The sequence below is a fragment of the Bos mutus genome, chromosome 18 (genome assembly GCF_027580195.1).
Source record: "Bos mutus isolate GX-2022 chromosome 18, NWIPB_WYAK_1.1, whole genome shotgun sequence".
Taxonomy (NCBI): domain Eukaryota; kingdom Metazoa; phylum Chordata; class Mammalia; order Artiodactyla; family Bovidae; genus Bos; species Bos mutus.
The window spans coordinates 23,503,766-23,520,628 of NC_091634.1; the positions used below are offsets into that span (position 1 = coordinate 23,503,766).

The following is a 16,863-nucleotide window of genomic DNA, read 5'->3' on the forward strand; positions in this document are numbered from 1 at the left end:
TTCTGAGTGCATATCCTGAGGACTCTGCACACATGCACAAGGAAACGTGAAAAAGGACGTCTCTGTCAGCGCTGGGTACAACCAGGAGAAATCAGAACCACCTCTGTGTCTGCTAACAGCAGAACCTGCAAACAAGTCAACAAGGAAGTAGGGGCAAACGAATGGGCTACTATACAGCAGATAAAATGAATGGACTGAAGCCGGATATATCAACCTGGATATATCAATGCTGAGTGAACAAAGCAAGTTTAAAACGATATAACAGTGTGACACCATTTACACAAAGACCTAGAGCATGCAAACCATCGCCCATGAATCCATGTTTACCAATCTTCCTCACTAGGTACAGTCCTATCCATCGCTAGCTCCTATACATGGGCTTGGTATGTAGAAGATGCTCAATACATACTTGCTGAAAGAATGAATCTGTTGTTGTTCAGTCGCTAAGTCACGTCCAACTCTTTGCGACCCCATGGACTGCAGCACGCTATGCTTCCCTGTCCCTCACTGTCTCCCAGAGTTTGCTCACATTCATGTCCATTCAGTCACTGATGCTGTCTAACCATCTTATCCTTTGCTACCCTCTTCTCCTTTTCCTTCAATCTTTCCCAGCATCAGAGTCTTTTCCAATGAACTGGCTCTTCTCATTAGGTAGCCAAAGTATTGAAGTTTCAGCTTCAGTATCAATTCTTCCAGTGAATATTCAGGGTTGACTTCCTTTAGGATTGACTGGTTTGATCTCCTTGACAGACTCTCAAGAGTCTTCTCCAGCACCACAATTCTAAAGCCACAGTTCTTCGGTGCTCAGCCTTTCTTATGGTCCAGCTCTCAAATCCGTACATGACTACTGGAAAAACCACAGCTTTGACTACACGGACCTTTGCCAGCAAAGTGATGTCTCTGCTTTTTAATATGCTTTCTAGGTCTGTTATAGCTTTCCTTCCAAGAAGCAAGCGTCTTTTAATTTCAAGGCTGCAGTCACTGTCCACAGTGATTTTAGAGCCCAAGAAAATAAAATCTGTCACTGCATATACCAAATTCCAGACAGTGGTTACCCTTTGATATGAGTGGAAAAATGAGGTCTTTTCCAAGGAGTCAGTTCTTCGCATCAGGTGGCCAAAGTATTGGAGCTTCAGCTTTAGCATCAGTCCTTCTAATGAATATTCAGGACTGATTTCCTTTAGGATGGACTGGTTGGATCTCTCTTCTTACAGTCCAAGGGACTCTCAAGAATCTTCTCCAACACCACAGTTCAAAAGCATCAATTCTTCAACACTCAGCTTTCTTTATAGCCCAACTCTCGCATCCACACATGACTCCTGGAAAAACCACAGCTTTGACTAGATGGACCTTTGTTGGCAAAGTAATGTCTCTGCTTTTTAATATGCTGTCTAGGTTGGTCATAGCTTTTCTTCCAAGGAGCAACCATCTTTTAATTTCATGGCTGCAGTCACCATCTGCAGTGATTCCCCAAAATAAAGTCTGTCTCTGTTTCCATCGTTTCCCCATCTATTTGCCATGAAGTTATGGGACTGGATGCCATGGTCTTAGTTCTTTGAAAGTCGACTTTTAAGCCAACTTTTTCACTCTCCACTTTCACCTTCCTCAAGAGGCTGTTTAGTTCTTTGCTTTCTGCCATAAGGGTGGTGTCATCTGCATATCTGAGGTTACTGGTATTTCTCCTGGCAATCCTGATTCCAGCTTGTACTTCATACAGCCTGGCATTTGGCATGATGAGAGCATATCAGCTATTAAACTATAACTGATGCTACACTTGATCTTAGCCAAAAGACAGAGAAGTGAAAAAAGCTCTTTTTTGCAAAAGAAAGTCAGCCTCATTTACTCACCGCATATTTAGTACTTGCAGAATTGATCAACTTCCATGTACCACCTGCCTTATTTTATGTACCTTGTCAGATTTACCATGGACTAATGTTTGGGCAAGAAATGACAAATCTAAAGCACAAATCTAAAGACTTCCCTGGTAGTAGAGTGCATAAGTGGAGAAGGCGATGGCACCCCACTCCAGTACTCTTGCCTGGAAAATCCCATGGACGGAGGAGCCTGGTGGGCTGCAGTCCATGGGGTCATGAAGAGTCAGGCATGACTGAGCGACTTCACTTTCATTTTTCCCTTTCATGCACTGGAGAAGGAAATGGCAACCCACTCCAGTATTCTTGCCTGGAGAATCCCAGGGACGGGGAAGCCTGGTGGGCTGCTGTCTATGGGGTCGCACAGAGTCAGACACGACTGAAGTGACTTAGCAGCAGCAGCAGAGTGCATAAGAATCTGCCTGCCAATGCAGGGGACACGGGTTCAATCCCTGGGCCAGGAAGATGTCACATGCTACAGAGCAACTGGGCCCTTGTGCACAAATACTGAGCCTATGTGCTGCGACTCCTGAAGCCCACGCGCCTAGAGCCTGTAATTCCCGACAAGAGAAGCCACTGCAATGCGAAGTCTGAACACTGCAATGAAGAGCAGCCCTCGCTCGCTGCAACTAGAGAAAGCCCGTGTGCAGCAATGAAGACCCAGTGAAATAGGAAAAAAAAGGAAAAAAAAATCTAAAGCACAAGCTTGCTCAGAAGGGACATGCTCTCCCAGCCCACCACACACACCTCCCCCTTTTATCTAGGCTGATTTATCTCCCTTCCGATGCTTTTTCTTTCTGGGCCATCCCAAACGAGGTGACAGGGGCACTGAGTTTATTGCCAGCTGAAATGGGAGAGAGGCAGGATTGGGCAGCTTCCACCTAAACAGACATTTCTCCAAAGACATTCAGATGGCCAAGAGACACATGAAAAGAAGCTCAACATCACTAATTGTTGTTGTTTAGTCTCTAAACTGTGTTCGACTCTTTTGTGACCCTATGGACTGTAGCCTGCCAGGCTCCTCCATACATGGGATTTGCCAGGCAATACTGGAGTGGGTTGCCGGTTCTTTCTCCAGGGGATCTTCCTGACCCAGGGATCCGAACCTGTGTCTCCTGCCCTGGCAGGCAGATTCTTTACCATCTGAGCCACCAGGAAAACCCGACTAATTAGAGAAATGCAAATCAAAGCTGCAATAAGGTGTCACCTCACTTTGGTCAGAATGGCCATCATCAAAACATATACAAACAATAAACACTGGAGAGGATGTGGAGGAAGGGGAACCCTCATACACTTCTGGTGGCAATGTAAGCTGATACAGCCACTGTGAAGAGCAGTGTGGAGGTTCCTTAAAAAACTAAAACTAGAACTACCATATGACCCAGCAATCTAACTCCTGGGCATATACCCTGAGAAAACATAAATCAAAAGGACACACGTACACCAATGTTTATTGCAGCACTGTTTACAATAGCCAGGGCATGGAAACAACCTAATGTCCAAAGACAGATGAATAGAAAAGACGACATGGTACATATATACAACAGATATTACTCAGCCACGAAGAGGAACAAAACTGGTTCATTTGTAGAGATGTGGATGGACCTAGAGTCTATCATACAGAGTGAAGTTAATCAGAAAGAAAAAAACAAATATCACATATTAACACATGTATGTGGAATCTAGAAAAATGGTGCTGATGAATTTATTTCCAGGGCAGGACTAGAGATGCGGATGCAGAGAATGGACATGTGGGCACAGGGGGCGAAGGGGACAAATTGGGAGATTAGGACTGACATATATATGCTTCCAGGGAAGATACTGGAAGAGGGCATGGCATCCCACCCCAGTATTCTTGCCTAAGGAGACTGGCAGGCTGTAGTCCACTGGGTCGCAAAGAGTTGGACACAACTGAAGCAACTTAACACATACACACTTCCATGTGTGAACAGATACTAGCGGGAACCTGCTGTGAAGCATAGGAAGCTCAGGCTTAGTGCTCTGTGATGAATTAGAGAGGGGAGTGGAAGGGGATATGTGTATATGGTTGATTCACTTTGTTGTACAGCAGAAACCAACACAATATTGTAAAGCAATCATATTTCAATGCTGCTGCTGCTGCTAAGGCACTTCAGTCGTGTCCGGAGACGGCAGCCCACCAGGCTCCCCGGTCCCTGGGATTCTCCAGGCAAGAACACTGGAGTGGGTTGCCATTTCCTTCTCCTATGCATGAAAGTGAAAAGTGAAAGTGAAGTCGCTCAGTCGTGTCCGACTCTTAGCGACCCCATGGACTGCAGCCCACCAGGCTCCTCCGTCCATGGGATTCCAGGCAAGAGTACTGGAGTGGGGTGCCACTGCCTTCTCCATATTTCAATGAAAACAATATTAAAAAAAAAAAAGAGGTGGGCAGCTTCTGACCTGGCATCCACTGCTCTTCCACATGCTGTTGAGGCTGTCCCAGAAGTAGCACTGAGTGACGGCAGTGACCACCGAGAGCAGGGTGGGCGTCCGCTGAGTGCCCTCTTTGCTTTTATCCAACACAGCTGTTACGTAGTAGGTGCCGACCCCATACCGCAGTTTCTCTGGCGTCAGCACCCATGTGTATTCCTCATCTGAGAACAAACAAAAGTGCTTAGCCGCCTTTCAAAGAGGACAAAAATACCATCAGAACCTTTCTTCAGAAGGGTCTATTATTGTTATTATTTTACAAACGGGAAACAAGAAGCCTCACATCACAAATGGTTTTAAAGAAAATGACCGGTGATATAATCTGGGGTTCTGGATGACTCCTGTTCCATTAAAAAAAAAATTATATGTTTTTGATAAATGAAGATTTTGGTCTAAGGAATTAGAATGTATTATGAGTTTTAGAAAAATGAAATAATCACACCTCAAAATGATAACAAGAGAACCTTGGTAACAAGAGAAACCCAAGGGCGACACGTGGGCAGGCAAAGAGCAGCTCCAGGTCCTGGTCTGCACACTGGAGGCTGGGTTTCGGGCCTGGCTTTGTCACCAGCTGGCTGCTAAGGGCCAAGGCAGGTCACCCAGACAAGCTAGTTTTCTCATCTTTCAAACACAAAATCTGAACCGAAGGATCTCCAAGATCCCTTCCAGTTTCTGAGGACATATTATTGCCAAGATCAGCAAGGAGGACAGAGGACATGCTCGGAATCAGCAAAGAGCCTGCCAGTGATGCAGACACAATTTGTAGCTGGCCAGCCACCAGTGAGAGGTGCTGGCTCAGCAGCCCTGTTTAACAGGAAGAGTCACTTGAAAAGTGATTACAAGAATGCTGGTAAAACTGGCGAAATCCAGGGAAGATCAATGCATTGGGTCAGTGTCACTTCCCGGTTGTGACACTGAACCGCGGTTACGCAGGAGTAATCATTAAGGAAAGTGGGCAGCAGGCATGTAAGATCTCTGGGTTTTACTTTTTATAACTGCATGTGAATGATCTCAGTTGTATTTTGTTATCTCAAAATAAAAAGTTAAAAAAAAAAAAGAACAACATGCATTCTAAAGTTTCTGGCATCTGGTTGGGGCTTACCTTTCTGTGACACCTTCTCCTTCGGCAGGTGGAAGTGGGTGAGGTTGGGCTGGTGCTGGAACCCCAGGTGGAGTGTCAGTGACAGGGGGCCTTCAGGCTCTATGCACACCATCAGGGACTTCTCCAGGGAGGTGACGTTCACCGTGATAGTAAAGTGGTCTGTGCTCATGTTGAGGCTGGTGCGGTGGGTTTCCACGCTCGTATTTCTCCAGAGCATGATCTAGAATAAGAGACAGTTCATTAATTTCCAAGTTTAAGAGGGTTCGTCGATGGCTGCTTTTCAGACGCCTTCTTCATGATAATGGAGTAGAACCTGCTAGGTCTTCCTCTGTGAATGCTAGCAGGTAACACGGTGCCAGGGATCTACAAGGAAGTATATAGTCTCAGACCTAAAATGCTTTCTCCCAAGTGTGAGGGGGTCTCTCTGTAGAATCCTAAGTAATGACGTGAATAACAAAACAACAGCATGCCCATAAGTCTAAAATGATTCCCTTCAGTTGCTGTAAATTCCCATCCTATTCTCCAGGATCCAATTTCCTTCTTTTTTATTCCCTAATAATCAAGTCATACCTCAATATCCTCCATTAAGTCATGGACTTGGAGCAGTTTATGATTAGAGCTTAGTAACACACTCCCGATGCTTCCAACAATCTTCTTCTCGTCAAAGTCTCTGAAGGGATTGAAAGCCAGTCCTGTTACCTAGAGACAAGAACACTTCAGCTTCTTCAACTGCCCACAAATTTATAAATAACATGCTTGTAGGTAATAGGGGATCGGAAAACAAAGTAAATGCCGGGATTTCCCCTGACTAGCATTTGAAATATTTGTCATTATAACATTCTACAAGGAATAAGCAGCTAATTAAAGGTGAATCATTTGCTTGAGACCCTCAGAATTATTACTATTTTTGTTTCACCTCAGTACTTGGAGGATTCATTTTACTAGGAAGTAAGAATTCTGCTCTCCAGGATAAGGCTACAATCTTACTTCCGTTTGTTAGGTGATTGCCGAAAGAAATTAAATATGCTGACATGACTAGGTTGGTACACTGAGTTGATGATTATTTAGAGATTTCCAGTTTTGTATAAAAACTGAAGAGTTCAGATCAGTTCAAATCATAACCCAAAAGCGTAGTGAAACCTAGAAGTCTGTTTAATGCTCCCAACCTCTAGCAGGGGTCATGTTTAAGAGTCCTCCATTCCTGCCAGCGTGAAATAGAAATTAGCACACATGACTTTCTCTCATTCTGTCTTCTCAGCCTACACTTTCACATCCCATGTTCGTTCTGATCAGAATCAATTTCATACTCACTTGGACATCAACTCCTGGGTGTTTTTTCAAGAGCTCCTCCAGGGCAGACGCCGATGGAAAGCCTAACCTCACAGGGGCTGGGTCACCGAGGGTGAAAGAGCTCAGAGGCAACGTTGATATGTTTTGCCTAGAGAAAAAGAAGTTGAATGGAAATCAATTGCTCTTTGTTCCCTAAAAGTCCAAAGCCTAAAACGAAACTCCCTCCTGTTACCTGCTCAGCATCAGGACGGCAGTGGAAGAGGTCAGAGTCACCTCAGGCTCAGCACATCGATTCCGCTGCAGAAACGCCTCCTGGATCCTCCCAAGGCTCAGCAAGGACATTTTCAGCATATTTTCTACCTGCGTTTAGAGAGAAACATCAATACCAGGTGGCTCGTGTAACCTCGGTGTACTGTGTTAGTCAGACAACAGTTTGAGAGGGAGGAAAAGGGGACAAGGACCTTGACAGTGATGAAATGAAAGGTGACACTCACTGGAAGGACCCACGGAGAGCACTTGCCATCTAGCTAAGGACGCATCATCCTTTGCATCAACTAAGAGGGCCACCCAGGGAACTATTTCTTTGCTCCATGACATAAGCTGCCCGAGACCTGCTTATGATGAATGTTTTCTAAAGTTTTTTTTTGCAATGAAATTACGCATATAATTCACCCATTTAGAGTATATAATTCAGTGTTTTTTATATTCTCAGGGCTGTGCTACTATAACTACGATCTAATTGTAGAACGTTTTCACCTTCACTAAAGTAAACCCAGCACCCAGTGGCAGCCACTGTCCATTCTGCTATCCCAGCCCCCACTCCCACTGGTAGTTACCTTTTGTTGTTCAGTCGCTAAGTCATGTCCGATTCTCTGTGACCCCACGGACTGCAGCACGCCAGGCTTCCCTGTCCTTCACTATCTCCCAGAGTTTGCTCAAACTCATGCCCACTGAGTCAGTGATGCCAGTGAACTACCTCATCCTCTGTCCCTCCTTTTCCCTCCTACCCTCAAGGAGTTACTTTAGCAGGAGGCAACTGCTAAACCACATTCTGTGTCAACAGACTTGCCTCTTCAGGACATTTCACATAAATGGAACTGTGATCTTCTATGTTTGGCTGCTTTTACTTAGCATAGTGTTTTCAAGGTCCATCCATGTGGTAGCTTGTATCAGTACTTCATTTTTGTTGTTGTTGCTAGGTAATATTCCATCAGTAAGGACATGCCACACTTTACTTACCCATCATCAGACCATGGACACTGCACTGTTCCCATTCTTTGGGCTACCTGGCTATTTGAACAATGCTATGAACACGAGGGTACAAGATTTTGTGTGGACCTATGAGGGTACATACCAAGGAATAAAGCTACTAAGCCTCATGGTAATTCTCTTTCTAACATTTTGAGGAACTGTCAAACCGTTTTCCAAGGTGGCTGCATCATTTTACAATCCAAAAACATATAAGCATTCCAGTTTCTCTGCCTCCTTGCCAACACTTGTTATTGTCTGTCTGTCTAGGTGTGAAGTGGGATCTCATGGTGGTTTGATGCGCAGCTCCCTAGTGACGAGTGATGTTGAACAGCTTTCTATGTGAAGGGTAAAAATAATGTATTTAGTGGAATGTTTATTATATGCCAAACCCTTCACTGAATTCACTGGATTTCAGCACTAGGCATTCTTGGCTCAGTGGTGGGGCGGAGAGAAGACTGGGAGCAGGCTTGACGGAGCAGTCTCCTGAGTGGTGCCTGTTTAGCTGGGCTCTCTAGAGGCCTGGAGAATCCCAGAGATGGCGGAGCCTGGTGGGCTGCCGTCCATGGGGTTGCACAGAGTCGGACACGACTGAAGCGACAGCAGCAGCAGCAGCTAGAGGTCTAGGGAAAGGCCATGTCGATGCCTGATCTGTCAAGATGAAAAGGTCTCTAAACGGAGTTGGCCACTGGCACACACTGTACCCACCTGCTCGACGCGATGCCCATGTCTTGGCCGACTTGCTTCACCAGCTTTCATTACGTTGTTGAGGGAGTGGAGGAGGCAGATGGTCACAGGTGTTCTGGAGCCTGGGTTGCTGCTATTCAGAAATGGGCTCTGCAGAAGCTGCTCATTCAGGTCTGTAAGGGTATTGATGACCCTGACCTGGAATTTCAGCAGACACATACACATCCCTGCACTGTTTATGACCACTTTAAACCTGGGTTCTCCTTATAAGGAGTTCTGTGTTCTTCACACACTTCCAATGCATTTTTATAAGAAGCAATATTACAACTTGGCAGGGAAGGAAGATATATTGTTACACGTTATCTAAAGGAGGATGTGTGTTTCTGGTTATTCTAAGGAACCAACACAACCCTTTTCACTGTGATAAGCAGATCAAATATCTAATTAACAGAAGCTTAAAAAGAAAAAGAAATGCTGAGGAAAAGAGCAATGCTGACAGAAATACCAAGTAGACTATCACTCTGTACTTAGGCCTCCAAAGCACTGAAGATAGACTTAAAAGGGAGATCAAGGAGAATTTCTAAATGAAACAGAAAACACCAATTTTCCTTTCTGTGGGTTGTTTGCAAGTAAAAAAAAAAAGTCAACTAATAAGGTGAAGCTAGCTGACAGATATTTAGTGAATATTCACTGCAGTTATAACAATTTTTGTTTTGAAATGTTATTTTCAAAGTTACGTATATTAAAGACCTCTGCAAAATAAAAAATGCAACAAAATTAAAAAGACATGTTGCTCAAATATCAGCAACTTATATAACAAAAGTTAATAGTAAAGCTCTCTTATTCTTAATAAATAAGAAAATGACCAAAAAACCCAAAGGGGAAAAATGAGTGAAGAACATACAGAAGCAATTCAGAGGACAAATAAAAATGGCCAATAAATATATAAAACGATGTCTGACCTCCTTACAGATCAATAAAATGCTTTTCTTTCTTTTCTAAGCCTTTAAATTGGCAAAAGTGAGAGTGTGAGGACGTGGCTTGTGAGAATGTAAAATGGTGCCTTTTAGGAGGGCGATTTTGTCATTGATTAAAAATTTAAGAGTCCATCAATTCTATTTCTCGCTCTCTATCCCAGAGGCATGTTTGCATAAGCACTCAAAGATGTAGGTACATGGATGTTCATGGATATGCTGTTCGCAAGGGTAAACAAATGAAAAATATTCAAATGAGCGTCAAGAATAGTGAGTTCATGTCTGTATGCTGCTATGAAAAGATATCCATGACAGAGTACTAAGAAAAAACATTAAGAAGCAGAAAAATGTATATATTAATAATTTAACCCCATTTTTGTTAACACAAAATAGCAAAGTGGTGTGCTGCTGCTGCTGCTAAGTCGCTTCAGTCGTATCCGACTCTGTGCGACCCCAGAGACGGCAGCCCACCAGGCTCCGCCATCCCTGGGATTCTCCAGGCAAGAACACTGGAGTGGGTTGCCATTTCCTTCTCCAATGCATGAAAGTGAAAAGTGCAAGTGAAGTCGCTCAGTTGTGTCCGACTCTTAGTGACCCCATGGACTGCGGCCCACCAGGGTCCTCCATCTGTGTGATTTTCCAGGCAGGAGTACTGGAGTGGGGTGCCATTGCCTTCTTTGGCAAAGTTGTGTACATATAGACAAAAGTCTGGAGGGTTACGCATAACAAATTACAGAGAGTAACATCTAGAGAATGAGATTGGCAAGAAGGACCAAGATAGTGAAGGTTTCCATTTCTTACTTAATGTTTTTGTTCTGATTTTTGAGTAATAAGCACACACTATTTATGTAATTAAAAAGTCTAAATAAACCAACCCAGACTGCACCTATGTGCTTATAGCAGAATATTTTAAAATATAGGAAATGGAAAAGAAGAATTTAAAATTCTCACTAATCCTACCACCTTAATTACTAACGTGTAAGAAGTAGAAGAGAGGCATGACCAGTCAGGGGGAAGTAACACTGGCAAAGATGGCTGCCATAAATACAGACATCACGGGGTTTTCGATGCCTGCTTCAGGGATGTCCGTCTCTATCTACCTCAAGAAGTGGATCTATTTTTGTCTCCCATGATTTCTCCTAACAGATGTATCAGAAAGGCAGTACCTGATAAACAGACAAAAGAAAATAAACACAGCATTTCTGAGAATGTCACCGATTATTTACAATCTTCCAATCTGAAGGTATTTCAAACACCTGCTAATATTTGAATCGCCACAAAATACTTTTATAATGTTAAATTCTGCACAAGGCACAATCTCCAGATGATCTATTTTCTATTTTATTATTATTTTTCTCTTTTTCATTTCCTCTTCATACCTTCCCCCCGCCAAGTCGCCCTCTGCTTACCTGAGCTGACTCAGAAAATCCTGGGATAAAGGCTGCCAGTCCCTCGAGGATCTCGCAAGCTTTCTGCAGTTTGTTGTGAGCTCGCAAACCAAGAACTGCTTTGCTGAAGTTCCCTGTTATCTCATCTATGATCTATTGAGAACAAAGAGTTTTCTCAAAATTATTTATATAAAATTACTGCATTTTAGTAATTTGAGCCATTGTTTTAACAAGAGTTGACTTTTGATACTATTACAAACTCTACGAATCAGACTCTCCACAACAATTACTATCGATACTTTCACAAGCTGTTCTGCAAATAGATATAATTTATTTTCACCTCTTTATACAGTAGAGAAAATAGATAACCAGGTTATACAATGACAGATCCAAGGATAAATGAAGCTGGAAATAAGACTTATAAGAATAAGCTGAAGTCTTATGCCATGATCAAAAGTGAGGCTCACACCTCCTAGAGTAATGCAAAAAAAAACCCCAAAATAAACAAGTTGGATCTAATTAAACTTAAAAGCTCTTGCACAGCAAAGGAAACTATAAACAAGGTGAAAAGACAACCCTCCAAATGGGAGAAAAAAATAGCAAATGCAGCAACTGACAGAGAATTGATTTCCAAAATATTCCTGCAGCTCATGCAACTCAATACCAGAAAAACAAACCCAATCAAAAAGTGGGCAAAAGACCTAAACAGACATTTATCCAAAGATGACATACAGATGGCTGATAAACACAAGAGAAGATGCTCAACATCACTCATTATTAGAGAAATGTAAATCGAAACTATGATGAGCTACCACCTCACACGGGTCAGAATGGCCATCACCAAAAAATCTGCAAACAAACGCTGGAGAGGGTGTGAAGAAAAGGGAACCCTCTTGCACTGGAGAGGATATGAAGAAAAGGGAAATGTAAATTGATACAGCCACTATGGAAGAGAGTCCGGAGATTCCTTAAAAAACTAGAATAAAACTACCATACGACCCAATAATCTCACCTATGGACATATACCCTGAGAAAACCATAACTGAAAAAGACACATGTACCCCAATATTCATCACAGCACTATTTACAATAGCAAGGACATGGAAGCAACCGAGATGTTTACTGACAGATGAACGGATAAAGCAGCTGTGGTACATAAATACAATGGAATATTGTGCTTAGTCGCTCAGTCGTGTCTGGCTCTTTGGGACGTCATGGACTGTAGCCCATCAGGCTCCTCTGTCCATAGAATTTTCCAGGCAAGAATACTGGAGTGGGTTGCCATTTCCTTCTCCAGGGGATCTTCCCTACCCAGGAATTGAACTGGGATCTCCTGCATTGCTGGTGGATTCTTTACCAGCTGAGCTATCAGGGAAGTTACCACAATGGAATATTACTCAACCATAAAAAGGAATGAATTTGAATCAGTGCTAATGAGGTGGATGAACCTAGAGCCTATTATACAGAGTGAAGTAAGTCAGAAAGAGAAAAACAAATACCGTCTATTAACGCGTGTATATGGAATCTAGCAGAGAAGGCAATGGCACCCCACTCCAGTACTCTTGCCTGGAAAATCCCATGGACGGAGGAGCCTGGTAGGCTGCAGTCCATGGGGTCGCTAAGAGTCGGACACGACTGAGCGACTTCATTTTCACTTTTCACTTTCATGCATTGGAGAAGGAAATGGCAACCCACTCCAGTGTTCTTGCCTGGAGAATCCCAGGGATGGCGGAGCCTGGTGGGCTGCCGTCTCTGGGGTCGCACAGAGTCGGACACGACTGAAGCGACTTAGCAGCAGCAGCAGCATGGAATCTAGAAAGATGGTACTGATGAACCTATTCACAGGGCAAGGATAGAGATGAAGACACAGAGGACAGGCTTGTGGACATGGGGAGGTGGGGAATGAGGGTGGGACAAATGCAGAGAGTAGCGTGGATGCGCACACACTACCATGTGTAAAAGAGACAGCCAGCGGGAATGTGCTGTATGACTCAGGGAACTCAAACCGGGGTTCTGTGACAACACAGAGGGCTGGAGTGGGATGGAAGGTGGGAGGGATGTTCAGAACAGAGGGGACACATGTATACCTATGGCTGATATATGTTGATGTAAGGCAGAAACCAACACAATATTGTAAAACAGTTATCCTGTAATTAAAAATAAATTTTAAAAAGAAAGGGTCACATGGAAATAAAACTAACTCTTCCAGGGACTTCCTTGGTCATTCAGGGGTTAAGGCTCCATGCTCCTAATGCAGGGGCACAGAACTGACCCCTGGTCAGGGAACTAAGATGCACACTGCACGGTGCAGCCAAAACAAACAAACAAACCCAATCTTCTCTATTTGGAAGTATATTAAATCTTTCAGGTTCCCCACCCTGTTTATTTCCCTCAATTCAAGAGTTCATGTTTGAGAAGGTAGTACCTTAAATACCACTTGGCAGGAGGTGGAGGCAGAAAACCTCTGAGAAAACAAACCCAGAGCACTGGACCTGCCCCAAAGCTTAAGAGGTCACTGCTTTCAAACTGAAAGTCCAACCCTGAGATAATCTCTGTTTATACCAATGACTTGGTCCAATTACCAGGGAATACTCCACTTACAGCTTAATTTAATCACAGTCAATAAATCTTTATTAAATGCCTACTGTGTGCCGCCAGATTCAGGAGTTAGAGCACTTCCAGTCAGCTATGGTCCTACCCTCACGGACCATACAACTGAACAGGGGTCGGGGAGATCCCTTGGAGTAGGAAATGGCAACCCACTCCAGTATTCTTGCCTGGAGAATCCCATGGACAGAGGAGCCTGGTGGGCTACAGTCCATAGGGTTGCAAAGAGTCAGATACCACTGAGTGACTAACACTTTGTTATCTGTGCTCCTACATACTTGGCTATTATATCTTTTTTCTTTATCTAAATTGCTAACTGAATGTTACTGATCTGTAAAAGTACAATTAGCTTTGTTATAGTAACCTGGTATTCAGCAACGCTACTAAATTCTCTTAATATTTATAGTCATTTATTTGTAGACTCCTGGGGAGTCTACACTTCAGATTTCCCTTTGTTTAAAGAAAACATGTCTGTTGAAACGACTGTAGGTCAGTTTCTCCCCAGGGGAACACAATGCCAGCAGAGACAATAGTGAACATCTAGCTTCCATTAACACTGAGTGCAGATTCAGAGTAAACAGGATTCCTCTTTAGCAGGGAAATGTTTGCATGTAAGTAGAGCTTGTGTTAAAAAAAAAATGGGTAGAAGCAGGATAATTTTGTTCAGTCAAAACTGTCACGATGGCTTTGCTTCATCTTAAGGTTTGGGGCAAAGGGGGAAGAAACATAAAAAAAGAGTTGAGATGTTGAGTAGGAGGAGCTGTCAGAAGGGTTTGCTGCTCCTGAAAAAGTGGGGCAGGTGAATAAGGCTTCCTCCTCGCCTGAAGCACTAAATAGAATATCATTAAATGATAAGACATTAAATCCTGAAGTGGGTATAAAACCCATTGTGGAATATTTCCATAGACTTGCTTAGCTCTGAATTGGGATACAGGCTTGTCTGTTAGGAGAGGAACCCTTTTCCCTTCTTCCCTTCCAGTTTCTTCAGCTGGGCTAATAATTAAGCCAACATAAAACCTATTAACAGGAGAGAAACAAATATAATTACATATGTATGGGAGTCCCAAAGATGGGAGTTTCACAGGCCACTGAGGTTTAGATCCCATCCTGAGCTAAGGATAAGGGGCCAGGGGTCTGGGACTTCGGAGTGGAGGAAGACATTCACAGAAAGATGGCAAGAGGAAAGGTCTGGTAAATGCACGCTTGTCACACCATGCAGAGAAGTGTTTCTAATGTAAGAAAATTTATTGTGGTAACATTAATAGCTCTTTTCCTGGTTCGAGCTCCTAATCTAATTTCTTTCAGACAGTGAAGAGGGAAGTAAAAAGTTCTTCTTGAGTCTGTTGGGCCTTAACTGTCTTCAGCTTGAAATAATCCAGATTGCCACAGCGGCACATTTTGGGGCAGTCTGCCCTGAACCCCATCATTGTCAGGCATTCCTACGTTCTGCTCAGGGGAGAAGGGTGAAAACAGCTCCTTCCTAGCAGCATATTCTCGAAACATCACCATATAGAAGGAAAGGGTCAAAAAGGGCTCTTTCAGGGTCACAAGGGTCCCCGGCTGTGACTTCAATTTTCCACACTTACCTGATCAGATGCGTTCTGTAAGGATACTTGTGGATGACTGGTGAAGACACTTGGGTGTGAGTCTTCTTTGGGGCTTGCAGTTATTTCTACCAGAGCTTTTCCAGCACGTGTTACAGATCCAGGCCTGGGGAGCCCTGGTGTCAGAGGGAGAGGCTGGCTGGTAGGTGCAGGCGTGACTGACACCCCCTGTGGTGTGACTTCAGGTGGCACGGAAGGAAACGGACTGAGGCGATGGCACAGGGTCTTGGACTAGAAGATAAAAATCCGCCAAGGAGAAGGCTGAATACGATTTCCCTAAATGATGAATAATTCAGGCAAGTGCTTCTAAAATTGCTCCAGAATCCCCACGTCCTGTACGGTATTAACAGGCATTTCTCTCAAAAAGATCCTGTGCACAGTCTTGAGAAAGTGGCATACCGTATTATCCTCTTTAAGAGCCACAATTTATATTACTGTGCTCACTGCCACTCATTCACTAAATTATAATTAAGCATCTACTATGTGCTAAGTAGGAGAAAGTAATGGCACCCCACTCCAGTACTCTCGCCTGGAAAATCCCACGAACGGAGGAGCCTGGTGGGCTACAGTCCATGGGGTCGCTAGGAGTCGGACACGACTGAGTGACTTCACTTGCACTTTTCACTTTCATGCATAGGAGAAGGAAATGGCAACCCACTCCATTGTTCTTGCCTGGAGAATCCCAGGGACAGGGAAGCCTGGTGGGAGGCCGTCTATGGGGTCGTACAGAGTCGGACACGACTGAAATGACTTAGCAGCAGCAGCATGTGCTATTTAATGTTCTGGGGAACCAAGGATACAGCAGTGAACAAAATGAGCCAAGTTCTTGCCTCATGGAGCCTCCATTTTCATGGTGGTGACAGATATACACATTGTATTGTGTACCGAATCAAGTTAAAAAAAATTAAAAAAAAAAAAGTAAGCAGATGAAGAGAAAGGGTGCTCGGCTGTCAGGAAACGGTATTCTTGCTGACAGTTGAATGAAGCAGGGAGAGAAAGCTCTGCCAATACACTGGAGAAGGACAGCAGAGGGGTGCAAAGGCCCTGAGGCCACAGCTTGCTGGCTTTGAGGAACGAGGAGGCTAGATGAGCAGAAGTGGGAACTGGGGTGATCAGGAAGACCCTGGGGGTGGGGGTGAGGACAGCGCTGGCATCAAGCAATTGACAACAGGGTGATTTTACTCAGTCTGAGTGGGGAAGACACTCGGGGCTTCGAGGTGCAGGGGCGTGATCCGATTGTGCTCTGAAGGACTCCTCGCACTGCTGGGTTGGGAACGGGCAGGAAGGGACCAAGAGGTGGTGGATGCACAGCTTAGATGGGAGATGACGGTGGTGTGGGCTGGGGTGTGATCGCAGAGCAGATGGTGAGGCCTGGGCACCTGAAAGGCTCAGAAAAGTCCTACAGGCATAAACCTTCGCTTGTTTTCCTTCTTTTAAGCAATGTTGGTTGTTATTTTACAGAACATCATTTGGGAGATGCTGCTTTAAAGGGTATTTATTTCATCTCTATTTTCCTTCTTTCATGCTGCTAGAAACACATATTTTGCAGTTAATACTAGATCAAGTAAATATGCATCTATTTAGACAATATAAATATGCAGGACACAGAGGCAAGAAGGCTGAGAAATTTCTTGAAGGTAAATT

General features: G+C 43.9%; 1 protein-coding gene across 1 annotated transcript in view; it reads right to left on the reverse strand.

Annotated features, from left to right (window-relative positions):
* The window catches only part of PKD1L3 (polycystin 1 like 3, transient receptor potential channel interacting), a 78,545-nt gene that overhangs the window by 50,184 nt on the left and 11,498 nt on the right, over nucleotides 1-16,863 (reverse strand). Inside the window, exons 5-12 of the mRNA XM_070386759.1 lie at nucleotides 15,202-15,450; nucleotides 11,030-11,161; nucleotides 8,668-8,844; nucleotides 6,944-7,071; nucleotides 6,733-6,859; nucleotides 5,992-6,120; nucleotides 5,422-5,641; nucleotides 4,290-4,483 (exon numbers count right to left, since the gene is read on the reverse strand). Coding sequence (XP_070242860.1) covers nucleotides 4,290-4,483; nucleotides 5,422-5,641; nucleotides 5,992-6,120; nucleotides 6,733-6,859; nucleotides 6,944-7,071; nucleotides 8,668-8,844; nucleotides 11,030-11,161; nucleotides 15,202-15,450 — 1,356 coding nt within the window. The remainder of the gene's footprint in view (nucleotides 1-4,289; nucleotides 4,484-5,421; nucleotides 5,642-5,991; nucleotides 6,121-6,732; nucleotides 6,860-6,943; nucleotides 7,072-8,667; nucleotides 8,845-11,029; nucleotides 11,162-15,201; nucleotides 15,451-16,863) is intronic.